The 16,301-nt window shown below is 37.4% G+C and overlaps 1 protein-coding gene across 2 annotated transcripts in view; it reads right to left on the reverse strand.

Moving 5' to 3' along the window:
- The window catches only part of MGAT5B (alpha-1,6-mannosylglycoprotein 6-beta-N-acetylglucosaminyltransferase B), a 309,533-nt gene that overhangs the window by 199,414 nt on the left and 93,818 nt on the right, over positions 1–16,301 (reverse strand). For both annotated transcript variants that reach the window (XM_015820790.1, XM_015820789.1), the window contains exon 3: positions 7,052–7,196. In XM_015820790.1, the coding sequence (XP_015676276.1) occupies positions 7,052–7,196 (145 nt within the window). The remainder of the gene's footprint in view (positions 1–7,051; positions 7,197–16,301) is intronic.

The raw sequence follows: 16,301 nt of genomic DNA on the forward strand, positions 1-16,301 counted from the left end.
CTGCCTTATCTATATTTCCTTGTAAAATACATGGGAAAATGCCTTTGGAGGAAAATTCCACTTAGGGTTAGGGTTAGGTCCCCATGAAGTCATAGAGCAAAATGGACATTGCCAACTAATTCGGAGATCTTGGGTATGGTTAGGAGGGCACTTACTTTTCTAGGCTGCCTTATCTATATTTTCTGTTAAATACATGGGACAATCCTATTGCCGGAAAATTCCACTTAGGGTTAGGGTTAGGACACTGTGAACTCATAGAGCAAAATGGACATCGCCAACAAATTCGGAGTACCTCGGTATGGTTAGGAGGGCACAAATCTTTCTAGGCTGCCCTATCTATGTTTCTTGTAAAATACATGGGAAAATGCCATTGGAGGAAAATTCCACTTAGAGTTAGGGTTAGGTCCCCATGAAGTCATAGAGCAAAATGGACATTGCCAACCAATTCTGAGTGCTTGGGTATGGTTAGGAGGGCACTTACTTTTATAGGCTGCCTTATCTATATTTCCTGGTAAAATACATAGGAAAATCAGATTGGAGGAAAATTCCACTTAGGGTTAGGATTAGGTCCCCATGAAGTCATAGAGCAAAATGGACATTGCCAACTAATTCGGAGATCTTGGGTATGGTTTGGAGGGCACTTACTTTTCTAGGCTGCCCTATCTATATTTCCTGTTAAATACATGGGACAATCCTATTGCTGGAAAATTCCACTTAGGGGTAGGGTTAGGACACTGTGAACTCATAGAGCAACATGTACATTGACAACAAATTCGGAGTGCTTGGGTATGGTTAGGAGGGCACTTACTTTTATAGGCTGCCCTATCTATGTTTCCTGGTAAAATACATAGGAAAATCAGATTGGAGGAAAATTCCACTTAGGGTTAGGGTTAGGTCCCCATGAAGTCATAGAGTAAAATGGACATTGCCAACCAATTCTGAGTGCTTGGGTATGGTTAGGAGGCCACTTACTTTTCTAGGCTGCCTTCCCTATCTATTTTTCTTGGTAAACTACATGGGAAAATCAGATTGGAGGAAAATTCCACTTAGGGTTAGGGTTAGGTCCCCATGAAGTCAGAGAGCAAAATGGACATTGCCAACCAATTCGGAGGGCTTGGGTATGGTTAGGAGGGCACTTACTTTTCTAGGCTGCCTTATCTATATTTCCTTGTAAAATACATGGGAAAATGCCATTGGAGGAAAATTCCACTTAGGGTTAGGGTTAGGTCCCCGTGAAGTCATAGTGCAAAATGGAGATTGCCAACCAATTCAGAGTGCTTGGTTATGGTTAGGAGGGCACTTACTTTTCTAGGCTGCCTTATCTATATTTCCTTGTAAAATACATGGGAAAATGCCATTGGAGGAAAATTCCACTTAGGGTTAGGTCACTGTGAAGTAATAGAGCAAAATGGACATTGCCAACCAATTCAGAGTTCTTGGGTATGGTTAGGAGGGCACTTACTTTTCTAGGCTGCCCTATCTATGTTTCCTGGTAAAATACATAGGAAAATCAGATTGGAGGAAAATTCCACTTAGGGTTAGGGTTAGGTCCCCATGAAGTCGTAGAGGAAAATGGACATTGCCAACCAATTCGGAGATCTTGGGTATGGTTAGGAGGGTTCTTACTTTTCTAGGCTGCCTTATCTATATTTCCGGGTAAAATACATGGGAAAATCCCATTGGAGGAAAATTCCACTTAGGGTTAGGGTTAGGTCCCCATGAGGTCATAGAGCAACATGGACATTGACAACAAATTCGGAGTGCTTGCGTATGGTTAGGAGGGCACTTACTTTTCTAGGCTGCCTTCCCTATCTATGTTTCCTTGTAAAATACATGGGAAAAATCAGATTGGAGGAAAATTCCACTTAGGGTTAGGGTTAGGTCCCCATGAAGTCATAGAGCAAAATGGACATTGCCAACAAATTCGGAGTTCTTGGGTATGTTTAGGAGGGCACTTACTTTTCTAGGCTGCCCTATCTATGTTTCCTGGTAAAATACATGGGAAAATGCCATTGGAGGAAAATTCTACTTAGGGTTAGGGTTAGGTCCCCATGAAGTCATAGAGCAAAAAGGACATCACCAACAAATTCAGAGTGCTGAGTTATAGTTAGGAGGGCACTTTCTTTTCCAGGCTGCCCTATCTATGTTTCCTGGTAAAATACATGGGAAAATGCCATTGGAGGAAAATTCCACTTAGGGTTAGGGTTAAGTCCCCATGAAGTGATAGAGTAAAATGGACATTGCCAACCAATTCAGAGTGCTTGGGTATGGTTAGGAGGGCACTTTCTTTTCCAGGCTGCCCTATCTATATTTCCTGTTAAATACATGGGAAAATCCCATTGCCGGAAAATTCCACTTAGGGTTAGGGTTAGAACATTGCAAACTCATAGAGTAAAATGGACATCACCAACATATTTGGAGTATCTCGGTATGGTTAGGAGGGCACAAACATTTCTAGGCTGCCCTATCTATGTTTCCAGGTAAAATACATAGGAAAATCAGATTGGAGGAAAATTCAACTTAGGGTTAAGGTTTAGTCACCTTGAAGTCATAGAGCAAAATGGACTTCGCCAACAAATTCGGAGTGCTTGGGTATGGTTAGGAGGGCACTTACTTTTCTAGGCTGCCCTATCTATATTTCCTGGTAAAATACATGGGAAAATCCCATTGGAGGAAAATTCCACTTACGGTTAGGGTTAGGTCCCCATGAAGTCATAGAGCAAAATGGACATTGTCAACAAATTCGGAGTTCTTGGGTATGTTTAGGAGGGCACTTACTTTTCTAGGCTGCGCTATCAATGTTTCCTGGTAAAATTTATAGGAAAAATCACATTGGAGGAAAATTCCACTTAGCGTTAGGGTTAGGTCACCATGAAGTCGTAGAGCAAAGGGGACATTGCCAACAAATTCAGAGTGCTGAGGTATGGTTAGGAGGGCACTCACTTTTCTAGGGTGCCCTATCTATTTTTCCTTTTAAAATACATGGGAAAATTCCATTGGAGGAAAATTCCAATTAGGGTTAGGGTTAGGTCACCATGAAGTCATAGAGCAAAATGGACATTGCCAACCAATTCGGAGTGCTTGGGTATGTTTAGGAGGGCACTTACTTTTCTAGGCTGCCCTATCTATGTTTCCTGGTAAAATATATGGGAAAATCCCTTTGGATGAAAATTCCACTTAGGGTTAGGGTTAGGTCACCATGAACTCGGAGAGCAAAATGGACATCACCATCAAATTCTGAGTGCTTGGGTATGGTTAGGAGGGCACTCACTTTTCTAGGGTGCCCTATGTTTCCTGGTAAAATACATGGGAAAATCCCATTGGAGGAAAATTCCACTTAGGGTTAGGGTTAGGTCCCCATGAAGTCATAGAGCAAAATGGACATCGCCAACAAATTCAGAGTTCTTGGCTATGGTTAGGGGGAGAAAGAAAGTAAGAAAGCAAGAAAGCAAGAAAGCAAGAAAGCAAGCAAGCAAGCAAGCAAGAAAGAAAGAAAGAAAGAAAGAAAGAAAGAAAGAAAGAAAGAAAGAAAGAAAGAAAGAAAGAAAGAAAGAAAGAAAGAAAGATCGTTGAGGGACCTATGAACCCTACCCCGTTGGACCGTGGTACCAATTCGGGATTGGTTGATGGTTCACATGACTTATGGGTAACGTCAAACCCATAACTCATATAACATGATCCAAGGAACGTCTGACCTCGTCAAGATAATTTTTATCTTTCCCTCCTAAAGGTTCAAATGTCTATTTATAGGGTAAGTGTTTTCCAAAAAAGTAAAAGACAACCAAACTGTCCTAATTTTTTTAAGGATGCTGCACTCCTGCAAAAAAAAAAAAGTCTCAAAGATACAGGACAGCACACTTTAAGTTTAGTTCCTAATGTACTCTCACATTTTCCTGGCAAAGGTATGGAAGCAATTACATCTTACCATTTTTCAGATTTTTTTTTCACTTTCCATTTACCTTACAAGTTTCTGACTCTGCTTAGCTTCTAAGCTCAGCCAAGCATTGCCACCAGCTGAAATGCCCTCTGAGAAGAAGCTGACATTGATTAAACAAATGTCAAGAGCAGTTGAGTAGATTCCAAAGAATCCTGACCCAGGGAGCATCCAAAAGGACCACGCATGATTTACCATTGATGTTGTCCAAAGGTCAAATTAGGTTCATCTCTTCTTTTGTTTTTTTGAAAGCCTATTTTGCTTTTTTGGGCTAGCTTGAAGTTCTATTTTGAATTTTGCTGTGTTAATATAGTCAGGTGTTTTAACTATTTTTTTAATTGTTTAAGCATCAGATGAACAGAAATATAAATTCTTACAGACAAGCAAACATTTATATATGTGATTTTAAACAGGTATACGGATAGCACTGCCTTGCTGATGAGCTAGCTTGGTGTAATGATTAAGGCACCTGGCTGGAAACCAGGAGATCGTGAGTTCTAGTCCCACCTGAAGCACAAAGCCAGCTGAATGACCTTGGGCCAGTCACTCTCAGCCCTAGGAAGGAGGCAATGGTAAACCACTTCCAAAAACATTTGCCAAGAATGTCATCAAGAATCAAAAGGCACCAAAACAAAACAAAACCTTACTACCTTCTTACCAGCAACCTCAGTTCCATTACTTTGTAGCCTTGTTTGATGTCAGCCTTTAAATTTTGGAAAACTGTGAATACTGACCAACAATCCATAGCACCCCTCCAACTCAGCAAAAGTCTAGGAAAGTCTGATTTCATATCAAGGTCATACAGTCTGTCCTTGTAATAACTCTGAAATAGAGTCAAATCAGTAAAAGGCACATTACTTACATCACCTTAAAAACACATTTAAATCACAGTTTATTTTGTGGTCAGGGGAATGATACCAGTGATGGTATCTTTTTTTTAAAAAAAAGTTTTCTGCAAAACTCAGTGATGTGTGCCTTAATGCAATGCAATCTATTAAGCTCCCTAAAAGATTATCCAAAGCTGGCTTTGATTGTTCATATTGATTATTCATATGGTTCATTTCTCATCTGTTTCTGAGGTCAGAAGAAAGTATGGAAGAAGCATCAATTCTGTTTGTAGAAGAAAGTGGAGGGGGAGGGAGAGGAGAAGGGGGGGAGGAAAGATTGCCAAAGAAATCCAGCAGTTAACATTGCCACCCACTTATTTGCTACTAACTTAATCAAAGCTTAACTTCAAAGCAGTCCATAGCTGCATTAAAGAGGAAATTGCTCTTCAAAGCAAGCTCAGAGTACAGAACCATAATGAAGCCAAAGACTAAGGCTTCTCCTGCTTTTTATTGTCTCCTCCCCCTTTTTTGTGAGAGCTGAGTAGAATGTCTACAAAAAACAATGAACGGGTGTCTCAGAAAAGCAATTCCTGGAGAGAAAGATAATGAGCTAAATGTGAAAAAGGACTGAACACCATTGCAAATGGAGACTGCACCGTGTCTAATAATAAATAGCTTATCAGCATAACATGCAGCAATTTTATTTTCAGTCTTTGGGGTTTGTGATACAGTAGAAACCCACTGATCACATAAATCCTTGATGTCCAATATCTGTTGAATATTTGAAGTCAAACAGGTGATATCACTTTTCACCTCTGATACCATTGATAACTGCTTAAATTTCACACAATGAGAAAGGAATGCATTTAAATTCCATAAAAATCAAACAGGAGAAGATCATTACAAATACATTTCTGTGAGGTTTAAGCTTCACTAATTTACAGGATTGTAGCTACTATACTCAACCTAAGTAAGCAAGTAAAATATATCATCTGGACATACATAGTGCTTTGAGGATAATAAATGACAGAGTAAGAGAAGAGGGATATTTCTTTGGCTAAACTGTTGTAGTATTAATTACTCTGAATATTAACTTTGTTCCATAACAATGCCCAATTTTTAAAAATGTTACTTCTATTGTTATCAATTGCACAGTCATCAGAAATTAATCTTCCACGTTCTCAAGAGCTACATCAAGTTGAAATCAAATTAGAACTCTATGTTTAAAAAATGAACAGCCAATCCATCATACAAATTAATTGTCATTGCTAGCCTTACTAAAAAAACCTACATTACACTTCCCATCATTGTTCTAAACATATTTTTACACAGTAGCTATTATTCATTTCTTCTAATTCCTGTCCTTTTTCTGGATACCATCAGAGAGTCTACAGAGCTGAATTTTGGAAACAGATCCTCTATATGGCTAAAGTATGAATTTTTTACTGAAACTCTGTAACCTATATTATGTATATAAACCACATATAATGAACCCCTAGAATTGCTGGATCTTTCAAGCTATAGAAGTTTTATACACACACACACACACACACACACACACACACCAGGAGATACTATGCAATTTCTTTCTCCTAACAGTGTCCCTTGAGCTTCTGCTTTCTCTTTTCCCTCTTCATTTTGCAATTAACCCTGTTGCAATTTTGCTTGCTAGGACAAGCAAAGGAACACATGGGTGATAGGCTACCTGCAACCCCTCTACATTTTGACCTGAAACATAAGCTCATATCTGGTTCTCTTTTTGAATCAAATGTTCCACCTGATGAACAGAGATTCATAAATTGCATGTACATAATAAGCTGAACATAAACATGGTTTTCAAACCACAGTGGCTAAGCTAAAACCCAACCATCATATTGTATCCAGGTCATCACACTAAGCCCCAATGAGCTTTATTTGTTTTTCCTTCACATGTTTTTAATATCCTATCTTTATTGTTTTACAAATAATTCAAGGAGAGTATGACTAATCCAAGGTCACCCAGTTGTCTTTCATGGCTCAGGAGGATTAGAACTCACAGTCTGTAAACCTAGTTCATGTGGTTTGTTAATCAATTAGTGCATTATGAGAACATAGCTGTATTCTGTACTCCACATAATGATTTACACACCTAATTGTGCCAAGAAACTGGAGCTGTGCAAACATAAATATTCATCCTTCATGCAGATCAATCCCGTATCGACCGATGGATTGACCTCAGTCCTTAAGTCCAGAAGAAGTTGGATGGGCACTGGGGAATGCTAAACCAACTGTTCAGTCCATAGGTACTGACCTGTCCATTGGGAAATGGGCTTCTTCCCCTTTCCGGAAGTCTGTGCTATTCTCCAGCCTGGCTAGTACTTCCATCCTCTTCACCATTGTCTCCAGCATATCACTCATTTTCCTCAGCACTCCTCTTGACTCCAGAGTCCCCATCACTGCAGTCATACAGGAAAGCAGGAGAAAGAGAAAGGAACAGAAGAACATTCTACAGTGGTGCTCAAGAAGCAGCAGAGATACATTCAGACAGATGGAAAAGGCAAACATTAATTCTTGCAAATGGGAAAAAGGCGGGAAGAAGTTGCTGACAAGATTTCAATCCGACGCACATTACTACATGGTATATGCTCTGTTCTTGGATTAGCTTGTTCTCAGCAAAAACAATAAAATAACCTATGTGGCCCCTTAAAAGCAAATATAACATTATGTGATGGGCCGGTGTGAATCACTCCTGATTCAGATCAAAGTGCAGATTCAATAGGCAACGAAGGCATGAATCCAGCTGACTTTGCAATTTGGGATTCATAGATTAAGTTGAACTGAAAAAATGTTTATCTATTAGACTCCAATAAGAAGTTTGAGAGTGTTTGCAACACCTTCATTTTCCAACAGAATTTGGGTAAAAATAGCAGGGGTCACTAATCCTGTCAACTTTCAGCTATACGCTTTTTAAAATATTCTCCCTGCATAACCTTTAAGGCAGAGAAAGCAGGAGTAAGAAAAGGACAGCATAGCAGTTTCCAGACTACCTGGGAAAAAAGCCTAAAAAAACCCAATGAGATATATGTCCTATTCCAATTTTAAAACTCAAACAAACAAGCATTAAAAGTGGCTTTAAAAGTAAGTTCTAATTTTTTTCTCTTGCTTTTCTATACTGTACTGCTCAGCTTGGTATAATACTGAAGAACCATCACTGACTTGCTCATATAAGATGATATAGTTTTGTTGCCTCTGATCTTCAGGCTTTTGAGATGTCAGGAAGGTGGGTGCCTCCTAAGAAGAACCCATTATTAGTGGCAGGACTTGATGGTGTCAGGGTTGTGATAAACTGTTAATACTTTGTTAGCTAGTTATTAGCGGTAGAGACAGCAGAAGCAGGTTGGCACAATGAAATATAACAGCATGCACAGAAATAGCCCACTGAGAAAGTTGTATTTATAGCTTGCAATCCTCTATTTTTTTATTTTAAAAAAGTGTGCTTTTGAGCAGGTAGCCCTCGATTTACAACAGTTCATTCAATGACTGTTCAAAGTTACAATGGCACTGAAAAAAATGACTTATGACCAGCTTTCACACTTATGACCATTGCAGCATTCCCCATGGTGGCATAATCAAAATTCAGATGCTTCGCAACTGACTCATATTTATGATGGTTGCAGTGTCCCGGCATCATGCGATCATGTCATGTGATCACCTTTCATGACCTTCTGACAAGCAAAGTCAATGGGGAGGCCAGAATTATTTAACAACTGTGTTACTAACTTAACAATTGCAATGATTCACTTAACAGCGGTGGCAAGAAAGGTCATAAAATGGGGCAAAACTCACTTAACAAATGTCTTACTTAGCCACAGAAATGTTGGGCTTAATTGTGGTCGTAAGTTGAGAACTACCTGTTCTTGTGCTACTCTGATTCCTATTCATTTGTTGTCCAGAGACTTAGACCTGCCTCAATCTTGGGAATGTTAAAAGTAGAACAAGAAGTCCACTTTGTTCCTATATTCAAAGTGATAAGAATTGTTCTGATTCCCACTTGGTTTGGCAGGACCAGCAAAGAAGTATAAAAACCCCTAGTCTTAAAGTTTGTAGCAGACTATATTTAAAATGGTGAGACCTGAGGGAAGAAAGGAAGTATTTGTTATACTTCTGAGGAGTGAATATACTTGGCGAAATGGAAGATGGAACACAAATATTTATGTGCTAAGAATTTGTCTTTAATATATCACAAGATTCTTATTTTTTGACATAATAGACTAACATGGCCATCCAAATAAAGTTATATCAATAATTTGGCATTTCCAGGATTTGTGCTATAATCTTAGGCTTGTTATTCAATAAATACTTTCACAGAAATTCAGCTATGGGAATTATTTCTTGCAAAACATGTTTGGAGAACATTACAAACAGCATTAACTTCCATTATTTAATACATTTATCCATAGATTTCCTTATCATGTTGGCTGAGAAACCAAGCCTATTGGTTTTTTTATTGTTTCTTTCACGATAATGATAGAAAGACCTTGAGATGAAAGTAAAGGGCAGAGAACAAATTCATCCTGTATAATATTTATATGCACGCCCCCTACAAAGCTAAGTTGCTCATCAAATTTATTGCTGTCATTTCATTCTTCTGAACTTCTTTAAAGCAAATTTTCATTTACAAAGCAGTAGGAGGTTAGAGGACATGAGAAACAATTGGAGGCCTACAGACACACTGTAATGTAATGCATATTTTCACTAGCACCAAACATAGACCTGCCACCAAACAGTACCCCAATGTTTCTGGATTAAGGGACAAAGTTCTTTCAGCTCCTATATAGGTAGAATACCATACTGTATCTGGGATGCAAAATCTCTACTGTTCTGCTGCCATTTATGGGCTGTCTGGATGTTGCCAATCAAGGTATAAGATAATAATAATAATAATAATAATAATAATAATAATAATAATAATAATAATAATAATAATAATAATAATAATAATAATAACAACAACAACAACAACAACAATAATAACGATGATGATGATGATGATGATGATGATGATGATGATGATGGTGGTGGTGGTGGTGGTGGTGGTGGTGGTGGAAGGGACCTTGGAGGTCATCTAGTCCAACCCCCTGCTCAGGCAGGAAACTCTATACCATTTCAGACAAATGGCTGTACATTCTCTTCTTAAAAAATTCCAGTTTTGGAGCATTCACAGCTTCTGGAGGCAGGTTGTTCCTAAGATTCCTAATATTTATTTATATTTTTGCTTCTGTTATTTGGTTAGATTTATATCCATCCTTTTCTCCAAGAGTACAAGGCATTTTACAAGGTATCTCCCTTCATTATATTCCTACACAGCAATCTTATGAAGTAGGCTGGGCTGAAGGAGAGTAACAGGGCCATAGGCACTGAGGAGGTTTCCGTTCATGATGGAACCTAAGTCTCCCTGATCCTAGTTCAACCAATTAGCCACTATACCATACTAACTCTTTTAAGACATATTTCAGGAATCAAGGTTCAGGTCCAAGATGGTTATCCTTTAAATTTCAGGTTATTAATTGCATGACCTTTGTGGTGAGTTTTAATTCTTAGCAAAATTTCTATTATAATAGGGAAAGCATAAAGAGACCAATTTCTTTGTGCAGAGATTGGTAAGAAAAGAATTACTATAGCTATTGGAGTTCTACATATCTACAGTGCGGCTGTTAAGAGTAAAAAAAAAATGTCAGAAGCATGGCCATTTGAGCTAGGAATGTTGAAAACTACTTTGCATTTTCATGCAAATTTCTCCAGTATCTACTTCCGAAATTGTCCAGAACTTCCACCCCTAAAAAACCTCTTACAGTAGCCTATAATGGAAAAATACATTAAAGATATAGTATATTGGAGAAAATTGCTTGCAAAAGTGTATATATTAGGTGGAATCCATTTAAAAATGAATATTATTAGGAGAAAGTGCATACAAAATGCATATATTTCTGCAGATTTTTTTTTATGTTACAAAGAAAAGAGCTGAGCCAGACAAACACCCCACGATAGAAAAAAATGAAATGTACAGGTGAACAAAATGTATGAAGTTATTCAGTTAAATCTTCCTGAATAATTTAAAATGTGTTTCTCTATACAACTGAACTCAATACACCAGGGATAACAATCTTGCTATTGTTTACATGCTTATTTTTCCCCCAAATGAGAGCAGAGATAATTAAGAATCCCTGATGCTGTTGGGACTGCCAAATTCTTGACTAGTTCTGCTCCAACACTTTTTAAAGAACAACCTGACATGTAGAAATTAAGCAACTGGATTTTTTCCTACTTTTTTGATTAGTTTCCATATCTTCCTATCCATATTCACATCAGCCCTTTAATTTCTGGTTCTCAGGCTATGTAGAATAGAAAACAAAGACATCAGAAGGTGGTTCAAAACCCAATCAAAACTTTATCTATGACAGTACCAGCAGTTCAAAATATTTGACTAAATACTAGTAACTAGCCTGTCTTCAATATGAATGATCTGTCCAATAATATGAGATGACTTTTCCTTGTTTTACTGAAGGATTTCCAGTTGACTTTAAAAACTCATTTTTAAAGAGAGGGAGGGGGAGAGGGAGTGAGAGAGAGAGAGTTCTTCCTTTTTTTCTTGGCAACATGTCTTTCAGTTGTGAAGTGAGGTTCTATCTTTACCTAAGTGGTAACCTTGTGAACATCAAGCTTCTTCTCCATGGGCTCTTGCGAGATGTCAGTTTACCTTTGAATTATAATGACAATAGAGCTTGTATTATAGATAGTCCTTTATTAATAGGCAGAGGACAGTCTCCTGTTTGACAGATTAATTGATCCGGATAAGATAAATTCTCAATAAGTTGAGTTTGATTTCGAGTGAATTCATGGACACATCTACAGTATATTTTTTCTTGACAGCAATATAAAAATGGTTTGTCCAAGCATACTTCCAACCCAACCTAGTTTATAGCACATGATTTTTCAGTGATCTCTTATCCCACTACTAAATAGATCAGGCCCTGCTTAAGTTTTCATGAGAAACTAAGGTCAATTAAATGCAAGATTTAGATAAAGTATAAGAATAATATGAGGGGTCTTCATCAACAGCTGACCAAAAAAAGGATACCTAGAACACCCCTTCACTGCTTGCCGCCCTCAGAATGAAATGCATTTTTATTTACAACTAGCTGTACCCGGCCACGCGTTGCTGTGGCTCAGTCTGGTTAAATGGAAAAGAAAGAAAAGAGTTTTTACCTGTCACAGGTGTGACATCTATATAATAGTAGGTATATAAAAACACGCGCATATTCGAATGCAACGTTGTGTCAAAATTTCAAAGCAATCGGTGAAGAACTTTCAGAGATTTAAGATTTTGAACAAATGAACATTTACATTTTTATTTGTATAGATAGAATAACATTTTCTGAAATTGTGCCTGTACATTTATTTTTTTATGGATTGATTTTATTATTATTAACCAAATTTATATATGAAAAAGTAGGTAGCTGAAAGAGATTTAAGTCTAACATCCAATACTCATTGCAGGTAATCATAAATGTGATCTGGATTGAGCTTAATTTATGCAAAGTCACACTATTGCTGCTTAGCTAACTGTAGTTTTACAAACTGATTTAGCATAAGATGTGACCGGTTGGCCTGGATAAAGTTTTTTTTTTGATGTTGTTGTTGATGTTATTTATTGCTGTTTAATTAATAAAAAAAGCTTTAACAAAAAAGTGAAAAAATATGACAGAGAAAAAAGTGCAATAAATCATTTTAACAGGGAACAGTTACCATTCTATATATACCTATCTAATGAGAATATTATTCAAGTATAAGTACATTGTCCTGTTTACAATACAGTCGTTTAAGCAGTTCCAAGAAGGTTCTAAACCCATTTGCACTATTCAGGTGACCCTGAGGGCACAGATAAACCCCCAAGTGGCCTCAACGACTCTCAGAAAGAGCGCTAACAACCAGATGACTTCAAGGAATATAAATCCTTCCATCCTCCATCATTCGGTCAGAACTGAAGAAGTTTCTTGGATGAGAAGTGAAACGTCTTCAAGGAAAAACAAGGCCCAGTTGCCTTTTGAAAAAGCACCTTTGGGACAAGTACGTATAGAGTTCTAATACACTTATATAACTATAGTATTCTTAAACTACTGTATCTTGTATAAATGAGTCATATAATCCATACAAAGTCTACATCTATAGGCAATCTGTCTGTAATCAGGTTTTCAATCCACTGCCTGAAAGGGACCATATATTTATTTTTCCAATATCAGCTTTCTGGCCACAGTAATGGCATAGAGAATCCATTTCCAGAACCCATGGAGAGAGAGTCCAGTTCTCAAATTCCATGTAATAGGTATATAATTCAAGAGAATGTTATCCTCTGAAAGTTTTAGCTTTTCTTGCATCATCTTATTTTTATAATCCGCTACTTTCTCCCCAAATTTAGTAAGCATAGAACATTGTAAAAACAATTAGAATTTATTAGACTCCATTATGCTAGTATAGAAAAAGGACTGTTAGAAGCAACATTTTGTTGGAGAAGTAATAAGAGTAATGCTTCTTTAAGATACATGTTTTACAATGGTCTGGATAACAGGTGAGTAAAGGGCCAGCCAACAATGCTTCTTCCATTGTTAAGAAGAGGTAGAGGCTGGAAGAAAGTACTTGCTTCATGCCTTCCCTTCAGATCTGATACGGGTCAGAAATGGAAGAGAATTGGCAGGACAGCCTTTCACATAAATGGTCCCCAGGTGTCTCAGGGGCTTGTTTGTACATTAATTTTTATTAGTATCTTGCCTTAAGCAATGCCCAATGTTCAGGAGGAAGGATATTGAATGCAGCACAATTCAATACCAAATAAAATTCAGCTCACTGAATACTTGTACTCTATGTGGAACTTGAGAGAAAGAAAAGTAGAAGCAGGAGAAAACATAAAAGGACAGATAGAAGAATCAACAAAATAATACATTCATAATTTTTTTTTTTGCAACATCGGTACCCTACTTTGAGTTCAGAAAATGTCAAGTGCTGATATTTTGAAATGTGGTTAGAAATAACCAGATAGTAGTTTTGATGGATATAACTTAATAGATATATATGAGGTGGACAGTAGCCTCAATCCATTCCCAACAGATCTGTATCCTGTCATTTTTCAGTAGGAACTGTAATGGGCTGGGTTCACAGGATCCAGGCTAGGCTTTAGCGTATCTCTTGCTGATTGTGGGACAGTTCTGTTTGGAGTCCAAAACGGGCCAGGGAACAACTGAGATTAGAACAGAGCGTGGCCCGGTTGCAGAGAATATTTAGAGCAACTTAATAAACATAATTCTTTTTTAATCATCCTATACTTGGAATTGTGATTATTTTTTAATCATCCTATACTTGGAATTGCTGAAGCCTGGACACTCCGGGAATCAAGAATAGGACAGAATATGCTCACAAGAGCAATTGAACTGTTTGCAATTTGGTTCATCCATAGTGCTAAGCCATTGGTTATTTAACCATAGTTTCTGAGATATGCCACAATTGCCTGGATTCACTCAACATCCTAAACTATATCAATCCTGGTTGATATAATAGCTGGGTTCAAATGACATGCTTACTCAAATGAATGACATTATGATTTAGCACAGTTGGATTTTGCCTGGGCACTTCTCCAACCATACACATATCCCCCCTCAAACACAAAAGTTAAGGGTGTCTCGATCTGGATTTGGGAGAAGCTAAACTCTGATCTTTCTGTATTTCTGCTCCATATTAGTGTCACGCCTGCTATTTTCGCCATTCTTTCTCACCCATCTCTGAACAAATGTGATTTTAAAAATATGTTTATCTCATCTGTTTTTCTACCTATATACACACCCACAAACATGGGACTTATATATTATCATGTTTCTCACAAAAACATATTACAACTGTAATTTCTTTCATGTGACTAGTTAAAATATTGTTATGGTAAAAGATGCATTTGCATTATTACAAACCAATATTTACACAAAACAAATTCCCTATGTACCCCTTTCTGCTACAAACCACTCCAAAACAGAGAAGTTATCTTCTTTAACTTCAAAGTTAATCAAAGCTGAACTTTGTTCTAGGAAAGACAAACAATCTCCAGTCCTCAGAGGCTTGTATGGTGACAAGGCCATTGCAGTGTGTGTCTGTGGCTTTAATATATTGTATTTCCAGTTTATATAAACACATTACCAAGAGACCTTTACCAAGAGACGTGACTAAGTTGCAACTTTCAGCCTTGCAAAGAGCTGCCCCAAGCAATGTCCTTGTTCATACATCATTTGCAAAATCACACATTAACTTCTCATTCTACACTCTCCTTGGCTGGCAGTGATATATGATGCAAAAGGGATACTATTAAATTATCTGGCTCCCAGGTAAACCCTCTGAATATTATATAAACATAACTGCCTCAGATGGCTTGCAAAAAAAAAGAAAACTAGGATTGAGCTAGAGATTTGTAAAATATATTCATTCTCTATAGCAAAATAATTCACTTTGTAAGTTTCAGCATTGCATGAAGAAAATGAAAGAGTAACTGAGGAGAGTTACCACTAGAATAATTTAGTTACAGTATGTTTATCTTGCCTGAACTCCAAGATGACGTGTACAGTTGTGCATCTCACAACAATCCTGTAAAGGAGGCTATGCTGACAGAGTTTCTGACCAGGTGACAATGGCTTGGATAAAAGAGTTCTTATCCAAGAATTAGGATAAGTAGTTGGTTCTCCAGTCCTATTCCAATGTTCCTCAGAGATTACCTCCTAAATATCTGTTCATTAGTTGTGTTGGTTTGAGAATGTTGAAGTTGTAGACCCAATTTTCTGTGGGGTATCGAATTGTCTACTTCCTTGCTAATCATAGCAACCAAAACAGAAGCATCTTAATTCCTTGGGGACAGCACGACAGCCAGAATCCAAGCATCGATGCAAATTAGTTTGGAAAACATGATCAATCATGACAGAATCCTGTCATATTTATAGACAAAAAGATGACAACCCCCAACCCTTCATCTGATTAGATAGCATAGTAATCCAGAGCAGAGCTAAATATATTAGCATAAATAAAATTAGGAGCTGTTCCAGTTCAAGTTGACTTTCTAATTGTGATGCCTTGTATCTTAATACTGGATATATGATAAATTGTCATAATTTATTTTACTTCCCCATCAAAGAGAGTCATTTATTCTACAAAGCCATGTTATTTAACACCTTCCAAGAAAAAGCATGAGTTTCATGATAGGACAGACAGTTCAAAATCTTACTGGAGAAGTTACTTTACCTTTACTTTAAAATAATTATTCTTTTCACCCAGTGGATACAGCTCATGTTTACTGGCCATATCTTACTATTATGAAATATTGAAGCATAAGTCTAGAGGAACCAACCATTCCCAATGACCAGTCTCTGGTAAGTTAGACTACCATTCTCATCATCCACAGCCAGCATGGGCATAAAATGGAGGGAAGAAGATTTTATGCTATCTCTGGACTTTTTAAAAGTATCATTTGGTTATGA

This window comes from Protobothrops mucrosquamatus, unplaced genomic scaffold (assembly GCF_001527695.2).
Source record: "Protobothrops mucrosquamatus isolate PMUCROS unplaced genomic scaffold, P.Mucros_1.0 scaffold1183, whole genome shotgun sequence".
In the NCBI taxonomy this organism is placed as follows: Eukaryota; Metazoa; Chordata; class Lepidosauria; order Squamata; family Viperidae; genus Protobothrops; species Protobothrops mucrosquamatus.